A 13,513-nucleotide genomic window follows, 5' to 3' on the forward strand; every position below is an offset into this window, starting at 1 on the left:
CCAGCTAACTTTTGTATTTTTAGTAGAGACAGGGTTTAACCATGTTGGCCAGGCTGGCCTTGAACTCCTAGCCTCAGGTATCCACCCACCTTGGCCTATTAAAGTGCTGGGATTACAGGCGTGAGCCACCGCGCCCGGCCACTGTAAGCATTTTCTATATTAAAAACAATTGCTAAATAATTTTGTATCTTAACGATATAATATTATTTACTAGACTATTGCATTTTTGTAAATTCATGGACAAGGATATTTTGTCTTATTTTCCCAGGCCCCAGCTGTGTCGGTATGATCTTGTCCTGATGGAAAACGTTGAAACAGTCTTCCAACCTATTCTTTGCCCTAAGTTGCAGATGTAACTGTTGCCAGGACACATGGGCATCAATAATAGAAAGAAAGCTACAACCACAGGCTGTTTGAAAGCTTCACCTCACCTTTTCTGCAAGGCACAAAAAGTATGAAAAAACCAAGGCTTTTTTCAGTAGCGTCTTATGGATGTCACATTATACAACATCAAACAACCTTGTGATTATAAAACGATCCTGGGAAGGGAGCCCCTAACTAGGGCAAGTCAGAAATAGCCAGGCTCGTGGCAGCCCAGGGCTGTGTCTGCTGCGTCCTGGGACCTCGTTTGTTCCGACCTGTCAATTCTGCTGCCTGTCACGTGGGTGGTTCTGCCCATCGCGGCTGCAGGTCAAGCATCTTCAAGGGAAGGACGGACTGGAGGCCTCACCATGGACTCAACTCTGCATTCTCTGTGCCACCTTCCTCCAGTTCCCACTCGTAGAAGGGAACGAAACTGACGTCTACCTCATGGGGCTGCTGTGTGGGTTTGGGAGGCAAGTCTATGAAGGGTTTTTTGAAATCCCATAGGTGCCACATCTATGAGATGTTTGATAAATGTGAATATGCTTTTATTTATTTTCATGGGGCTTATCTAATTTGCAATGAGAGAGCCTCTCTCTCTCTCAACGCCAGCTTCTCTCTCAGGATGTTTGTTCTGGGAAGGCACGAAAGCCACGTGCTGGCCCTCTGCCTTCTCTAAAGTGTTGTTGGAGCATGGAGGAGCTGGAGGAGGTGGGGATGGACTGACAGCTAAGAGGGCAGCTGCTGGGACTAGATAGTAAGTGGATGAAGAAAGAAGGACGAGGAAGCTGTGGGATAGCCTCTCCACATGGGGACCGGCGATGGAGCATGAGGCAAGAGAAGGAAAGGCAGAGCTTGTTTTTCACCCAAGGTGGAGAAGGATCACTTTATAGGCGACCCTCATTTTAAGCAACCCTTAAGAAATGTTCACATTTCTTTATTACCAATGTAATCTACGATTATTGAAGGAAATTTAGAAAATGCATAGATACAAAATAAAAAAAATACTATTCACGATGCCACCTACGAGAGGTAATTAATGTTAGCCTTTTGGAACAAGGCTATCACTTGTTTTGCTAACATGTGTATTCAAAGTATGAACCGGTTTGCTTTTGGAGAATCTGAAGCCTCCAGTTTGAGGAATCCTTTGCTTCCCTGGAGGTAGATGTGAATCTAGAATGACAGCAGGAGTGTCCAGTCAAGAGGTCCTGTCGGGCTGAGGCCAGAAAGAAGGGAAGACAATCCCTGGGGCCAGATGCCCAGTGTGAGGGGAGGCACCATCTGTCCCATGGCTGTGGCCACTGTAGGAAGGTCTGTGAAGTGCCACAGGCCCAGTCACCACCTCCTCACCCAAGTGATTGCTCCTTCAACTGCTATCTGTGAAAACAGCCCTTGTTATGAAGAAATTGACTCTCTCTCTTTTTCTTTTGAGACGGAGTCTCACTCTTGTTGCCCAGGCTGGAGTGCAATGGTGCGATCTCGGCTCACTGCAACCTCCACCTCTCGGGTTCAATTGATTCTCCTGCCTCAGCCTCCTGACTAGCTGAGATTACAGGCATGTGCCACCACACCTGGCTAATTGTTGTATTTTTAGTAGAGACAGGGTTTCACCATGTTGGCCAGGCTGGTTTTGAACTCCTGCCCTCAGGTGACCCACCTGTCTCGGCCTCCCAAAGTGCTGGGATTACAGGCATGAGCCACCACACCCGGCCAAGAAATGGATTCTCTATGTCATAAATTAAAGAAATCTATAAATATATTCCCGAGTGGCATATCTTCTTACAGATTTACATTTGCATCAAATACAGAGTCTGTTTTATTTAAGTGAGGGATGACTGAACTCTGAGTGGAATAAGCTCTTGGACATCTTACTATCCTTCCTCCTCCTTCCCACATTTCCTCAGCAATTGTGGATAGAGAGATCAGTGTGCTGTAGACTCTGTTTTTTTTTTTTTTTTTTTTTTGAGATGGAGTCTCATTCTGTTGCCCAGGCTGGAGTACAGTGGCACAAGCTTGGCTCACTGCAACCTCTGCCTCCCGGGTTCAAGCAATTCTCTGCCTCAGCCTCCCAAGTAGCTGAGATTACAGGTGCCCACCACCACGCCTGGCTAATTTTTGTATTTTTAGTAGAGACCCGGTTTCACCATCTTGGCCAGGCTGGCTTTGAACTCCTGACCTCGTGATCCACCCGCTTTGGCCTCTCAAAGTTCTGGGATTACAGGTGTGAGCCACTGCACCTGGTGGCCCTGGTTTCTTCTTAGAGTTTTATTGGTCTGTATTTTGATCTGCACAGTCACTTTTTTGTTCTCTTTCCTTTCCTGGTAAGCAGGGAGTCAAAACAATAGCAACAAAATGCCTGAAACAGAATTTCTACCAATTTGTACACTCTGGGCTAACGGGTCTCCTAGCCCAGTACCTGGCTCACTGTAGGATGGGTAGATGGATGAATGAATGGATAAAGAAAGGAAGTTTGTTCACTGGAGAGGGGATGAATTTCAATAAGTTTCATGTAACAGTGATAAGGAGAAACAAAGGCAGTTACAAGTGTGGCCACTCTGTTCTCAGTATCTTTCTTCCAAGGGCCCCTGGAACTTTTGACTGTCTCTTGTTATCCTTGCTACTCCTCCCCTCTCTTTCTCAGTACCATATATCTGTCTGAGTGTCAAATTCAAAACACAATTAAATTACAGTCTACCCTCTTCCCTTCCCTCTTCACTGGTGACCTCCTACTCATCATTTGGACCGTGGCTCAATTGCCACCTCCTCAGGGAGTCTTCTTTGACCTTATTTCCAGACAGAGAAGTTCCACACTGTACCTCTCCTTCATAGCACTTTTTAATTGTATTTTTTAACTTTTTTTTTTTTTAGATGAAGTCTCACTCTGTCACCTAGGCTGGAGTGCAGTGGTGCAATCTTGGCTCACTGTAGCCTCTATCTCCCAGGTTCCAATGCTTCTCGTGCCTCAGCCTCCTGAGTAGCTGGAACCACAAGCCTGCGCCACCATGCCCAGCTAATTTTTGTATTTTTAGTAGAGACAGGGTTTCACCATATTGGCCAGGCTGATGTTGAACTCCTGACCTTAAGTGATCTGACTGCCTTGGCTTCCCAAAGTGTTGGGATTGCAGGTGTCAGCTACCACGCCTGGCCTATATTTTTAACATTTTATTTGCGTGATTATTTGATAAATATCTGTCTTCTCCACTAGACTGCTCTGCAAGGCAGGAGTCATGTGCCTCCCATATAGTCTGCATTCAGGAAACATGTATTAAATGAACACTTTGTTATCTTCTGACCCCCATGGAACCATGTTCAGTTGCGAGTAAAGACTTCCCCTCCACCCTAGCCATAGTGCATTTCCATGAGGGTGCCTAACCTTCTCACGAGGGTGTCTAACCTTCTCTGTCTTAGACTTTTCTCCCAGACACCTTCGTTACTATTGTCTCCATTATCTTTGGAGGCCAATAGCCCATTTCCCAGACTTCCCAGAAAAGACAGAAGTTAGCTCCTTTGTCACTTTTTTTTTTTTTTTTTTTTGAGATAGAGTCTTGCTCTGTTGTCCAGGCTAGAGTGCAGTGATCCGATCTCGGTTCACTGCAACCTCCACCTCCTGGGTCCAAGCTATTCTCCTGCCTCAGCCTCCCGAGTAGCTGTGATTACAGGCACATGCCACCACGCCAAGCTAATTTTTGTATTTTTAGTAGAGACAGGGTTTCACCATGTTCGCCAGGCTGGCCTCGAACTCCTGACCTCAGGAGATCTGCCTGCCTTGGCCTCCCAAAGTGCTGGGATTACAGGCATGAGCCACTGCACCCTGCCCCTTTGTCACTTCTTATCACATTTTCCAGGTGGTCCCAACACCTCAGCAAGCTCACCTGTCCAAAATCTAGGGGATTTTGTTCTTACACCCTCGTTTTAGCACCATTGCCAAAACCCTCCAGGACCTTACAACATTACTGGAGGATGCCAAGCCGTAGTTAAAACCCTCCCTTGTTTGCTTTTCCATGACTCCTTTCCACCACTCACTTTGCTGCCAACTTTGTGTGTTGTATTAGTCCCTTCTCAGGCTGCTATGAAGAAATACCCAAGACTGGGTAATTTATAAAGGAAAGAGATTTAATTGACTCACAGTTCTACATGACTGGGGAGGCCTCAGGAAACTTGCAATCATGATGGAAGGGAAAGCAAACACATCCTTCTTCACATGGTGGCAGAAGAGAGAAGAATAAGAGCTGAGTGAAAGGGGAAGCCCCTTATAAAACCATCAGATCTCGTGAGAACTCACTATCACAAGAATAGCATGGAGGAAACTGCTCTCATGATTCAATTACCTCCTACTGGGCCCCTCCCACCACACATGGGGATTATGGAAACTACAATTCAGGATAAGATCTGGGTGGGGCCGCAGTCAAACCATATCATACGTGCTTCTGTCACTGCTGTTAAGCTGTGTTGTAATTTGTTTCCGCGTCTTTAACTCCTCCAAGACTGTGAGCTCCACAAGAGCAGCTGCTGTTTATTTATTTTTGGTTCTCTAGCACCTAGCACAATGCTAGGCACAGAGCAGGCGCTTGATAAATGTCTGTTGGACAGAACGGAATGGATGATGCTTAGAAACTTGAGAGAATCACCTCCATTCTGACTTAGACATCAACACACTTAACAGTGTTATTTCTAAAGTCCTAAACTTAGAAGCTCCTACCCTTGGACCCCTGACCCTTGCTCTCATTCCTATAGAACTCCATCATAGCCAAGGAGACTTTGGATGCAAGGAACAGAAATCCACTCACACCCAAATTTAATAGATTATTGAAAGACAGAGAGAGAGGACTTGTGGAAACCCAGGGAGAGGTGATCCATCAAATCTCAGGAAGGGCAAGGATGGGGCAGCCCTAGAGCCTTCAGCAACAACAGTTCGTGGGCCTTTATTAACCCTAGTGCTCTGCCACGAATCTCTTTGACTGAGCTCAGTTCCCTTCATGGGGCAGCTTCATTGGGTTCTTGGCCACTCACTGACTAGGTGGCCCAATTCCAAAGTCCAGGGACAGGAAACAGCCCTTGGCTCCTCCTCCTGAGGAAGACATCTATCCAGTTCCAATCAGTCATGGTTGGGGTGGGGGTGGGGAGGCAAAATTACATAGACTTCAGAGCTACTCTTTTCAAATGCTTTGGGCAAGTCTGATTAAGCCAGAAAAGGTTGGCTGCTCTTCACAAAGAGGCACAGTAAATGCCAGGCTAACTCACTCCCACAGGAACCTTTTACCTGTTCTTTTCTCCCACCTGTTTCCCAATCCAGCATGTACCTGGGAAAGGACTGCAGTTGATGAAGGATTGCAGCTGTCCTTTGTCAGACTGTGTGGGCCTGTGCTGTAAATGAGTGGCCTCGCTGGGGGCTGCTGCAGCTTGCAGGAGGTGCATTGGGCAGTTAGAGTTAGCTCTGCAGGTACTGGGTTGGGGGCCAGGAGGGTTGGGGATGCTGAGATTGGGGAAACACAGTCCAGGGCTTCTTCCCCAGGCAGACAGGTTGAGCGACAGGTTGAATTACAACATTAGTCCAGGGGGCAGGTCAGAGGAAGCAAGCAGATGCTCCAGTCGTGAGCCTGTGGCAAAGCAGGTTAGCACCACCCAAAATAGCTCTGTCAAAGGTCCCTTACCACCTCCTGTTGGCCAGTTTCCATGACCCTCAGGTTTCCCTGCTGGGTTTCTCCATGGACTCTGACACTGTGCCCCAGTTCCCTTCCTAACAGTCTTTCTTGGGCTCTCAGGACGTTTCTTTTTTCTGTTTCTCATCTCACAAATGAAAGGGGGCATCTTGTTCTCTTTCACTGTTTCCACCATTTCCTTACCCGGCTCCTGATCTCAGTCTTCTTTCTCAAAAGGCTAGTACATGGCAAGACATTTGGGTTCTGCTGTTCGCAAGGTGTGTGACCTCTGTTGCTCTGTTGACTTCATTCTTTCTAAGCTTCATTTTCCCAGGCTATAAATGTGGGACTGTTAAGAGCTCCTACTTTAGACCAGGCATGCTGGCTGAAGCCTGTAATCTGAGCACTTTGCGGGCCAAGGCAGGAGGAACACCAGAGGCCAGAAGTTCAAGACCAGCCTGGGCAACATAGTAAGACCCTGTTCCTCAATAAAGAGTTCCTACTTCATGAGGGTTGTTACATGGAATAAATAAACTCATGTAAGTAAAAGGCTTAGTATGGACCAGGGGCAGCGGCTCACACCTGTAATCCCAGCACTTTGGGAGGCCGAGGCAGGCATATCGTGAGGTTAGGAGATTGAGATCATCCTGGCTAACACGGTGAAACCCTGTCTCTACTAAAAATACAAAAGCTTAGCTGCGCATGGTGGCCCGCACCTGTAGTCCCAGCTACTTGGGAGGCTGAGGCAGGAGAATCGCTTGAACCCAGGAGGAGGAGGTTGCAGTGAGTCGAGACTGCACCACCGCACTCCAGCTGGGGAAACAGCAAGACTCTATCTCAAAAAAAAAATAAAATTAAAAAAAAAAAAGCTTAGTATGGGGTCTGGAGTGTACTAAGTACTCAATGAAAGTCAACTGCTGTTACTTTCCCTCTCATGTGGTTTCTAGGAGACCTTCTCCCCTCCCCTCACTTCAACTATCTCCTGTAGAATGACCTCCAAATCTGAATATTTGGTCTGAGCTCCAGAGTTTCACCTGCATGTCGAGTGGCAGTGAAGGGCAGAAGAAAAAGCATGGCCTCACCTGATGGCAGACAAAAACATGTTCCTGTTCAGCACTCACAGCTGTAAATTTTGCACAAGTGATTTCATCCAAAAGTGTTCATCCACTCATCCATAAGTAGAATATTGACATCGCTTTGCTGAAGTGGAGTAAGTTTTGCCTTGTCTATTTCATCCATGGCACTTACCACGCTCTAGAATTATGTCTTTCCATGCTCTTCCCCAGCTGAAAGGAAAGTGAGGTCCTTGCCAGCAGGAGCCTCACCTCCTTTGTCCTCACTCTATTTCTTGCCCCAGCAGTCTCCTAGCACAGGCTCAATAACATCAGTTCCTCATTCACTTTCTCTCCTCCCATATCCCTTTGACTTCTCAAGGTCAATATGTACCAAATCAAACAGCTAATCATTGTCTTCACTAGACCTGACCCATGAATTTAACAAACAATTGTTAGGTGCCAGGGTTAAGGGTTGAGACAGAAAGAAGATAGTTGAGACATTGTCTCATTGATGGAAATGTTCACTGTCTACTAGGGAGATGGATAATGACACTGGAATATGTATTTGTGACAAGATTACAGACATTTCTCAGGGGCCCCAAGCATAGAGAAGGAATGTTTCTGACTATAGGGGTTGGAGAAGGCCTCTCAGAGAAGGTGATAATTATCCTGGGTCCTGATGAAAGAGTAGAAATTTGCCAGGCAGAGAAGATTGACAGATGGCTAGAAGAGTGGTGTGATGGGGCATGAACTAACATGGTGTGTTCAGCCGGAATGGAGGGCTGACACCATTTCCCCCCATTCTCTTAAATGGAAATTTGATACATACACAAGAATAGAAAAACAAATAGTATACCATCCAAATAGTATAAAACCCCCAGGTGATCACCCAGCTTCAATAGCTATCAACTCATGGAAATCTTGTTCTACCTATATCCTTACTCACTAAACTCCTGTACCATTATTTCGACGCAAATCTCAGACATTGAGTAATTTCATTTGTAAATATTTTTTGGTTCTGTATGCTGTAACAATTCTGTGAAAAAAAAATTTAAATAAATAAATACTTCGGTATCTTAAAAAGTTAAAGTATATCCTCTTTTTGTCCTTTAAAAGGAGTCATACATAGCATACTCTAACACTGCAATTTGTTTGTTTTATTTGTATCTAAGCCATCTATCTGGTGACCACACTATATCAGGATATGTAGAATTGCCTTCCTCTTTTAGGAGGCTACCTAGTATTCCATTTGTGAATATACCATAGTTAACCTGGCCAGTCGCCAGCTGATGGGCATTTAGGTTGTTCCCAATCTCCTAACATAAAAACAAAGCTGAGAGAACACCCTTAAATATACATATTTGCTACTTATGGGGATTCTTGGATGTGGAATTAAATTCCATTACATTCTTGGATGTAGGTTACATTCTTGGACATATAATTGCGAGATCTTGTGCATATGAATTCTGAAAAATACTCCCTATTTGGCCCAACAGGTGCTTTAAATGATATAACAAGGATGCTTTCTCTCTGTTGTTCAGGCTTTTGACACTTTGGAGTTCTCTTTCTGTCCCTTCCTCCGTTTACTCAGTGACATATCATACCAATTCAACTACCCCCAGCCTCCTCCCTCCAAGTCCACTGCAGTGGTCCTGGATCAGGCCTGAATGCTTTCTTTCTTTCTTTCCTTTCCCTCCCTCCCTTCTCTCCCTCTCTCTCTTTCTCTCTCTCTCTCTCTCTCGGCCTGAATGCTTTCTTTCTTTCTTTCCTTTCCCTCCCTCCCTTCTCTCCCTCTCTCTCTTTCTCTCTCTCTCTCTCTCCCTCCCCTCCCCTCTCCTTTCCTTTCCTTCCCTTTCCCTTTCCTGAAGTTTCGCTCTTGTCGCCCAGGCTGGAGTGCAGTGGTGCAATTTCGGCTCACTGCAACCTCTGCCTTCCAGGTTCAAGTGATTCTCGTTCCTCAGCCTCCGGAGTAGCTGGGATTACAGGCATGTGCCATCATGCCCGGCTAATTATTGTATTTTTAGTAGAGACGGGGTTTCCCCATGTTGGACAAGCTGGTCTCGAACTCCTGACATCAAGTGATCCGCCCGCCTCGACCTCCCAAAATCCTGGGATTACAGGCGTGAGCTAGGCCGGCTTGCTTTCTTATCAGGACAGTTGTGGCTACCTGCCAAAGCGAACATCTTAAAACAGGAACTAAATCATTCTCTTACTTCAACACCTCTGTTGGTGTCTCATCTACATTATTAAAAATCTATCTCCTTAGCCTGCCTTCAGTGCACTCTTGTTTGTCCCCAGATTCTCACTTATTTCTCATGTACCTTAGGCTTCACTGAAACTGGATTCTGGTGCCTTACTTGGGCCATTGTTCACCCATTTCCTCCTTTTTCTGCTTGCAGAAAAGTCTTGCTCATCCCTGAAGGTAAACTTAAACTCCATCTCCTCCATAATCAACACAGTGTAAGAACCACTGGTTTTGGACTCTGGTTGACTTGGATTCTTATACTGTCTCTCTTTTGGGGGGATGTCATTGAATTCTTCTGAAACTCAGAGTTTTCATCTGTTAGAGAAAGACAATACCTACCTTGGAGGATGATTGTGAGGCTCAGGGATAATGGGAATATAGTAGGAGCTGAATTGAAAGCATTCTGATTATTTCCGTGGTCACTATTGCCGCCCCACCACACCTGATTGCAGCCCCTGGTGCTACACCAGCTACATTTGCTTCGTGTGACAGCAGGTTGTGGACAAGACTGCCTTGACCACTAGACTGCAAGCTCGCTGTGGGCCAGGCTCACGATTCGCCCCCAGATCTCCCAGCACTGGCACCGAGCCGGCACTGGGGGCGCTCCATGACTGCAGAATAAGTGGAGAAAGCGACAGGGATAAACGTAGAAAAACAAGCACAGACAGACGGAGAAAGGGCAGCCTGGGAGGCAGGTTTTTCCGGGAGTCTACACCGAAGGACAGGGAGGGCGGAGTCAGAATTGGGGGCTGGGGCCTGGCTCGGGAGGCGGGGCCTGGTTCGGGGGCGGGTCTTGGCGCGGACCCTCTCCGGTCCGTCAGCGAACGTGCTCCGCTGGCTCAGTCCGCCCGCCGCTGCGCCCCGGCATACAAGTGAGCCTCTCGGCTGCCCCGCGGGCCGGGGTGCGGAGCCGACATGCGCCCGCTGCTCGGCCTCCTTCTGGTCTTCGCTGGCTGCACCTTCGCCTTGTACTTGCTGTCGACGCGACTGCCCCGCAGGCGGAGACTGGGCTCCACCGAGGAGGCTGGAGGCAGGTGCGTAGCGGGAATCCAGGTTCGGGTAGAGGAAGGGAGCCAGGTCCAAGGACCGGGGCTGGGAATCGGAAATTCGGGTTCCGGTATCGGAGGCGTTGGGAATTGAGATTCTCTTGTTGAACTGGAATCCGGGTCTGGTATCTGGACCCTCGTCCACACGGTCTCGGACAGGCGGGTGAAATGAGAGCCCGGTCCCGGGCCTGACTGGGACCTGTGTGGTGCCGGCTGCGGGGTGTGCAAGGCGTCACGCCGCAGTGCCTTTGGTTGGATGGATTTGGGAGACGTTCCGCTGAGCCTGCCCGCGCCGTTGCTTTCCCAGTCCCAGCCCTGGGCCCCATTTCCAGCCGACCTTCGCCCCGGTGCGGGCCCCCAGCCCCTTCAAGTCCACTTTCAGCTGTCTCTCCTCCACCCCGCCCCACTTCCGTCAGGTCTGCCCTTGAGACTTTAGACGTTAGGTCTTCAGGAGAAATGTTGCATGGACAACTTTAAATTATTCACAGATTATCAGCTCTGCTCCTCTTCCTGGTTGTCTCTACTTTTATCTTTTTTTCCCCCTCACCGGGCCGGAGTCTGGCTCTGTCACCCAGGCTGGAGTGCAGTGGCGCGATCTCGGCTCACTGCAACCTCCTCCTTCCGGGTTCAAGCAATTTTCCTGCCTCAGCCTCCCGAATAACTGGGGCTACGGGCGCGCGCCACCACGGCCGGCTAATTTTTGTATTTTTAGTAAAGACGGGGGGGGGGTCTCACCATGTTGGCCAGGCTGGTCTCGAACCCCTGACCTCAGGTGATCCGCTTACCTCAGCCTCCCAAAGTGGTGGGATTACAGGCATGAGCCACCACACTAGGCCTACTTTTCCCATTCTAATGAAAGACTGGTCGAGGCAGGAGGCAGAGCAATACTTACATGGCTGGTTTTTATGAGTGCTGCATACTCTTTATAAAGTGCATGGAAGTGTGCCTAGTACAGCATTGTGTGGTCAAGGGAATTACTGATATTTGACTATTAAGGCAACTGTTTTCAGCTGTTGTATTCTTTTGCTGTAGCTAAGAAGGCTCTGCTGTGGGTGTGGGACATACCAAGAGAAGCATTCTCATGAGAAGTGGGAGGGTTTGCTTATAATTAATTAGTGGTGGATTCAAGGGCTGTTCAGATGGTAGAGGCAAGGTAGCCTTCATACTGTAACCTTTGGACAGGATTCAAAGTGCACTGAGGACCAGGTTAAGAGCAGAATGAAATAGTAGGCTCTTTAAAGGGTTTGATTCAAGCCTGACATATTATCCAAAAAGTTACGTTTGTAATATGGGATAGATATACTTTCCTGAAGAATCTTTAATTGGCTTTATAGTGAATGCTAAAAAGTCATTTTACTTGGCACCTCAGGAACAGTTTGAAATCTGAATTGTTCTTGGTTGGTGGGGGAGGCAATGTCCTTGAAAGGAAGGCAATTTAGGACATTTAGAACTTGCCTGGAAATGTATCCATTTGCCTCTTAAGAACAGATTCTAAAATCCCAGAGCTAAAGGGGAACTTAATGACTATTTAGCACCAAATCCTCATTTTTTAGATAAGGGAACAGACCCAGGGACTAGTCCAAGGACATACAACAGAAAGTAGCAGGGTTGGGATGCTAACCCAGGTCTCTTGCTTCCAAACTAGGGCTCTCCTGTCTGTCTCTGCAACGTCGTATCAGGTCGTCTGTCATTGGGAGTGTATGTGTTCCCAGCAGACCAGATGATGGGCATATTTATAAACCTACTCTGAAAGGAAGACACAGCGAGTGACTCTCGTGGGCACTGGGCTGATTTGAACTCATGTTTCCATCTGCTTTTCCAAATCCCCAGGTCCCTGTGGTTCCCCTCTGACCTGGCAGAGCTGCGGGAACTCTCTGAGGTCCTTCGAGACTACCGGAAGGAGCACCAGGCCTACGTGTTCCTGCTCTTCTGCAGCGCCTACCTCTACAAACAGGGCTTTGCCATCCCTGGCTCCAGCTTCCTGGTCAGTGTCCTGCCCTCCCTCCAACCCTGTAAAATTCAGATACTCCCCTGTAACCTCCTGGGATTGCTGTGTGGGGATGATTAAATGTGACAGTGGGTGTAGCGGGGCTGGCACACAGTAGCCCTCAGCGTGCCTACTGTGGGATTGAGCACTGAAGCCGGAGACACTGACAGCTTCCTTTTGTACTGCTTCCCTCTCCTGCCCCAGCATGTTTCTCTCCTCTAGGCTGAGGCTGGACCTGCTCAAGCACTTTCCTTATCGGAAACTGGAAGAAAAGCAGACATGTCCAAGAGAGGCAGGGGAGGTGTGTGGGGCTCGGGGTCAGGGGCTGACTCCTTGAGGCTTCCCTGTGTCGGTCTTCTGTCTTGAACTGATTCCTCTTCAGGGTTGGGAGCCAGCTGCTGCTTGGTGGGGGCTCCACATGCAGACCTGAGGATGAACCCTGACTCTGCCTGCTGTGGTCTTGGGGAAGATACTTAATCTCTCACCTGTAGAATGGGGCAAGGATGGCATGACTCAGGGATGTAGTGAGGATTACACAGGTCATGTAGTCAAGCACTTAACACAGTGCTCAGCAGCTCCCCCTCTTCCCAATACCAAGGCTTCCTTTTACTTTCTGTCTTGGATCCCATGTTTTGTCAGGATGATGTCTAGCAGCCAAAATGCATTTAGGAAGTATTGGTTCACTTTTCCCTTTTTCTTAAACCAAGACGTCTTCAAGTGTCGGCTAGAGCTCTGGTCAACATGGAACCCCCGGTATTAGCATACTACATGGATGTAATTGCAGCACAAAGCAAAGAAACAAGGCATCTTATATAGCTTGTGTGGTCCCACCAAGGGAAAATTCATGGTTTGTGTTCATCTTTTAAAATAGTAAAAATAACTTGTGAGTTTCATTTCTACTTTCTTGGAGCCCCAGTGATTGCAGAATCTACCACAGCCACAGATCCCATTTAATTCTCTCCTGCCCCCTGGGGCTTTTATCCTTATCCTCATTTTCAAGGTGAAGAGACTGATGCCAGGTGTAGTTCCCAGTCTTTTCATGATTTTTCATTCACTTCTTTAAATGGCAATTAGGACCTGGGGCAGTGGCTCACACCTGTAATCCTAGCACTTTGGGAGGCTGAGGTGGGAGGATCACTTGAGCCCAGGAGTTTGAAACCAGCCTGGGCAACACAGTG

The 13,513-nt window shown here is 47.7% G+C and overlaps 2 protein-coding genes across 3 annotated transcripts in view; both read left to right on the forward strand.

The window, feature by feature from the left end:
• LIPH (lipase, member H) overlaps nt 1-1,359 on the forward strand; it is a 55,081-nt gene extending 53,722 nt beyond the window's left edge. Inside the window, exon 10 of one of the 2 annotated variants that reach the window (XM_011953387.1) lies at nt 269-1,359. In XM_011953387.1, coding sequence (XP_011808777.1) covers nt 269-356 — 88 coding nt within the window. In that variant the 3' untranslated portion in view covers nt 357-1,359. The remainder of the gene's footprint in view (nt 1-268) is intronic. The other variant, XM_011953388.1, reaches the window with a different exon arrangement.
• Nucleotides 1,360-10,121: 8,762 nt separating this feature from the next.
• Nucleotides 10,122-13,513, forward strand: part of TMEM41A (transmembrane protein 41A) — a 10,051-nt gene continuing 6,659 nt past the window's right edge. The window contains exons 1-2 of the mRNA XM_011953390.1: nt 10,122-10,336; nt 12,179-12,332. Of these exons, the coding sequence (XP_011808780.1) occupies nt 10,218-10,336; nt 12,179-12,332 (273 nt within the window). The 5' untranslated portion in view covers nt 10,122-10,217. The remainder of the gene's footprint in view (nt 10,337-12,178; nt 12,333-13,513) is intronic.

The sequence above is a fragment of the Colobus angolensis genome, unplaced genomic scaffold (genome assembly GCF_000951035.1).
Source record: "Colobus angolensis palliatus isolate OR3802 unplaced genomic scaffold, Cang.pa_1.0 Scaffold36, whole genome shotgun sequence".
NCBI lineage: Eukaryota > Metazoa > Chordata > Mammalia > Primates > Cercopithecidae > Colobus > Colobus angolensis.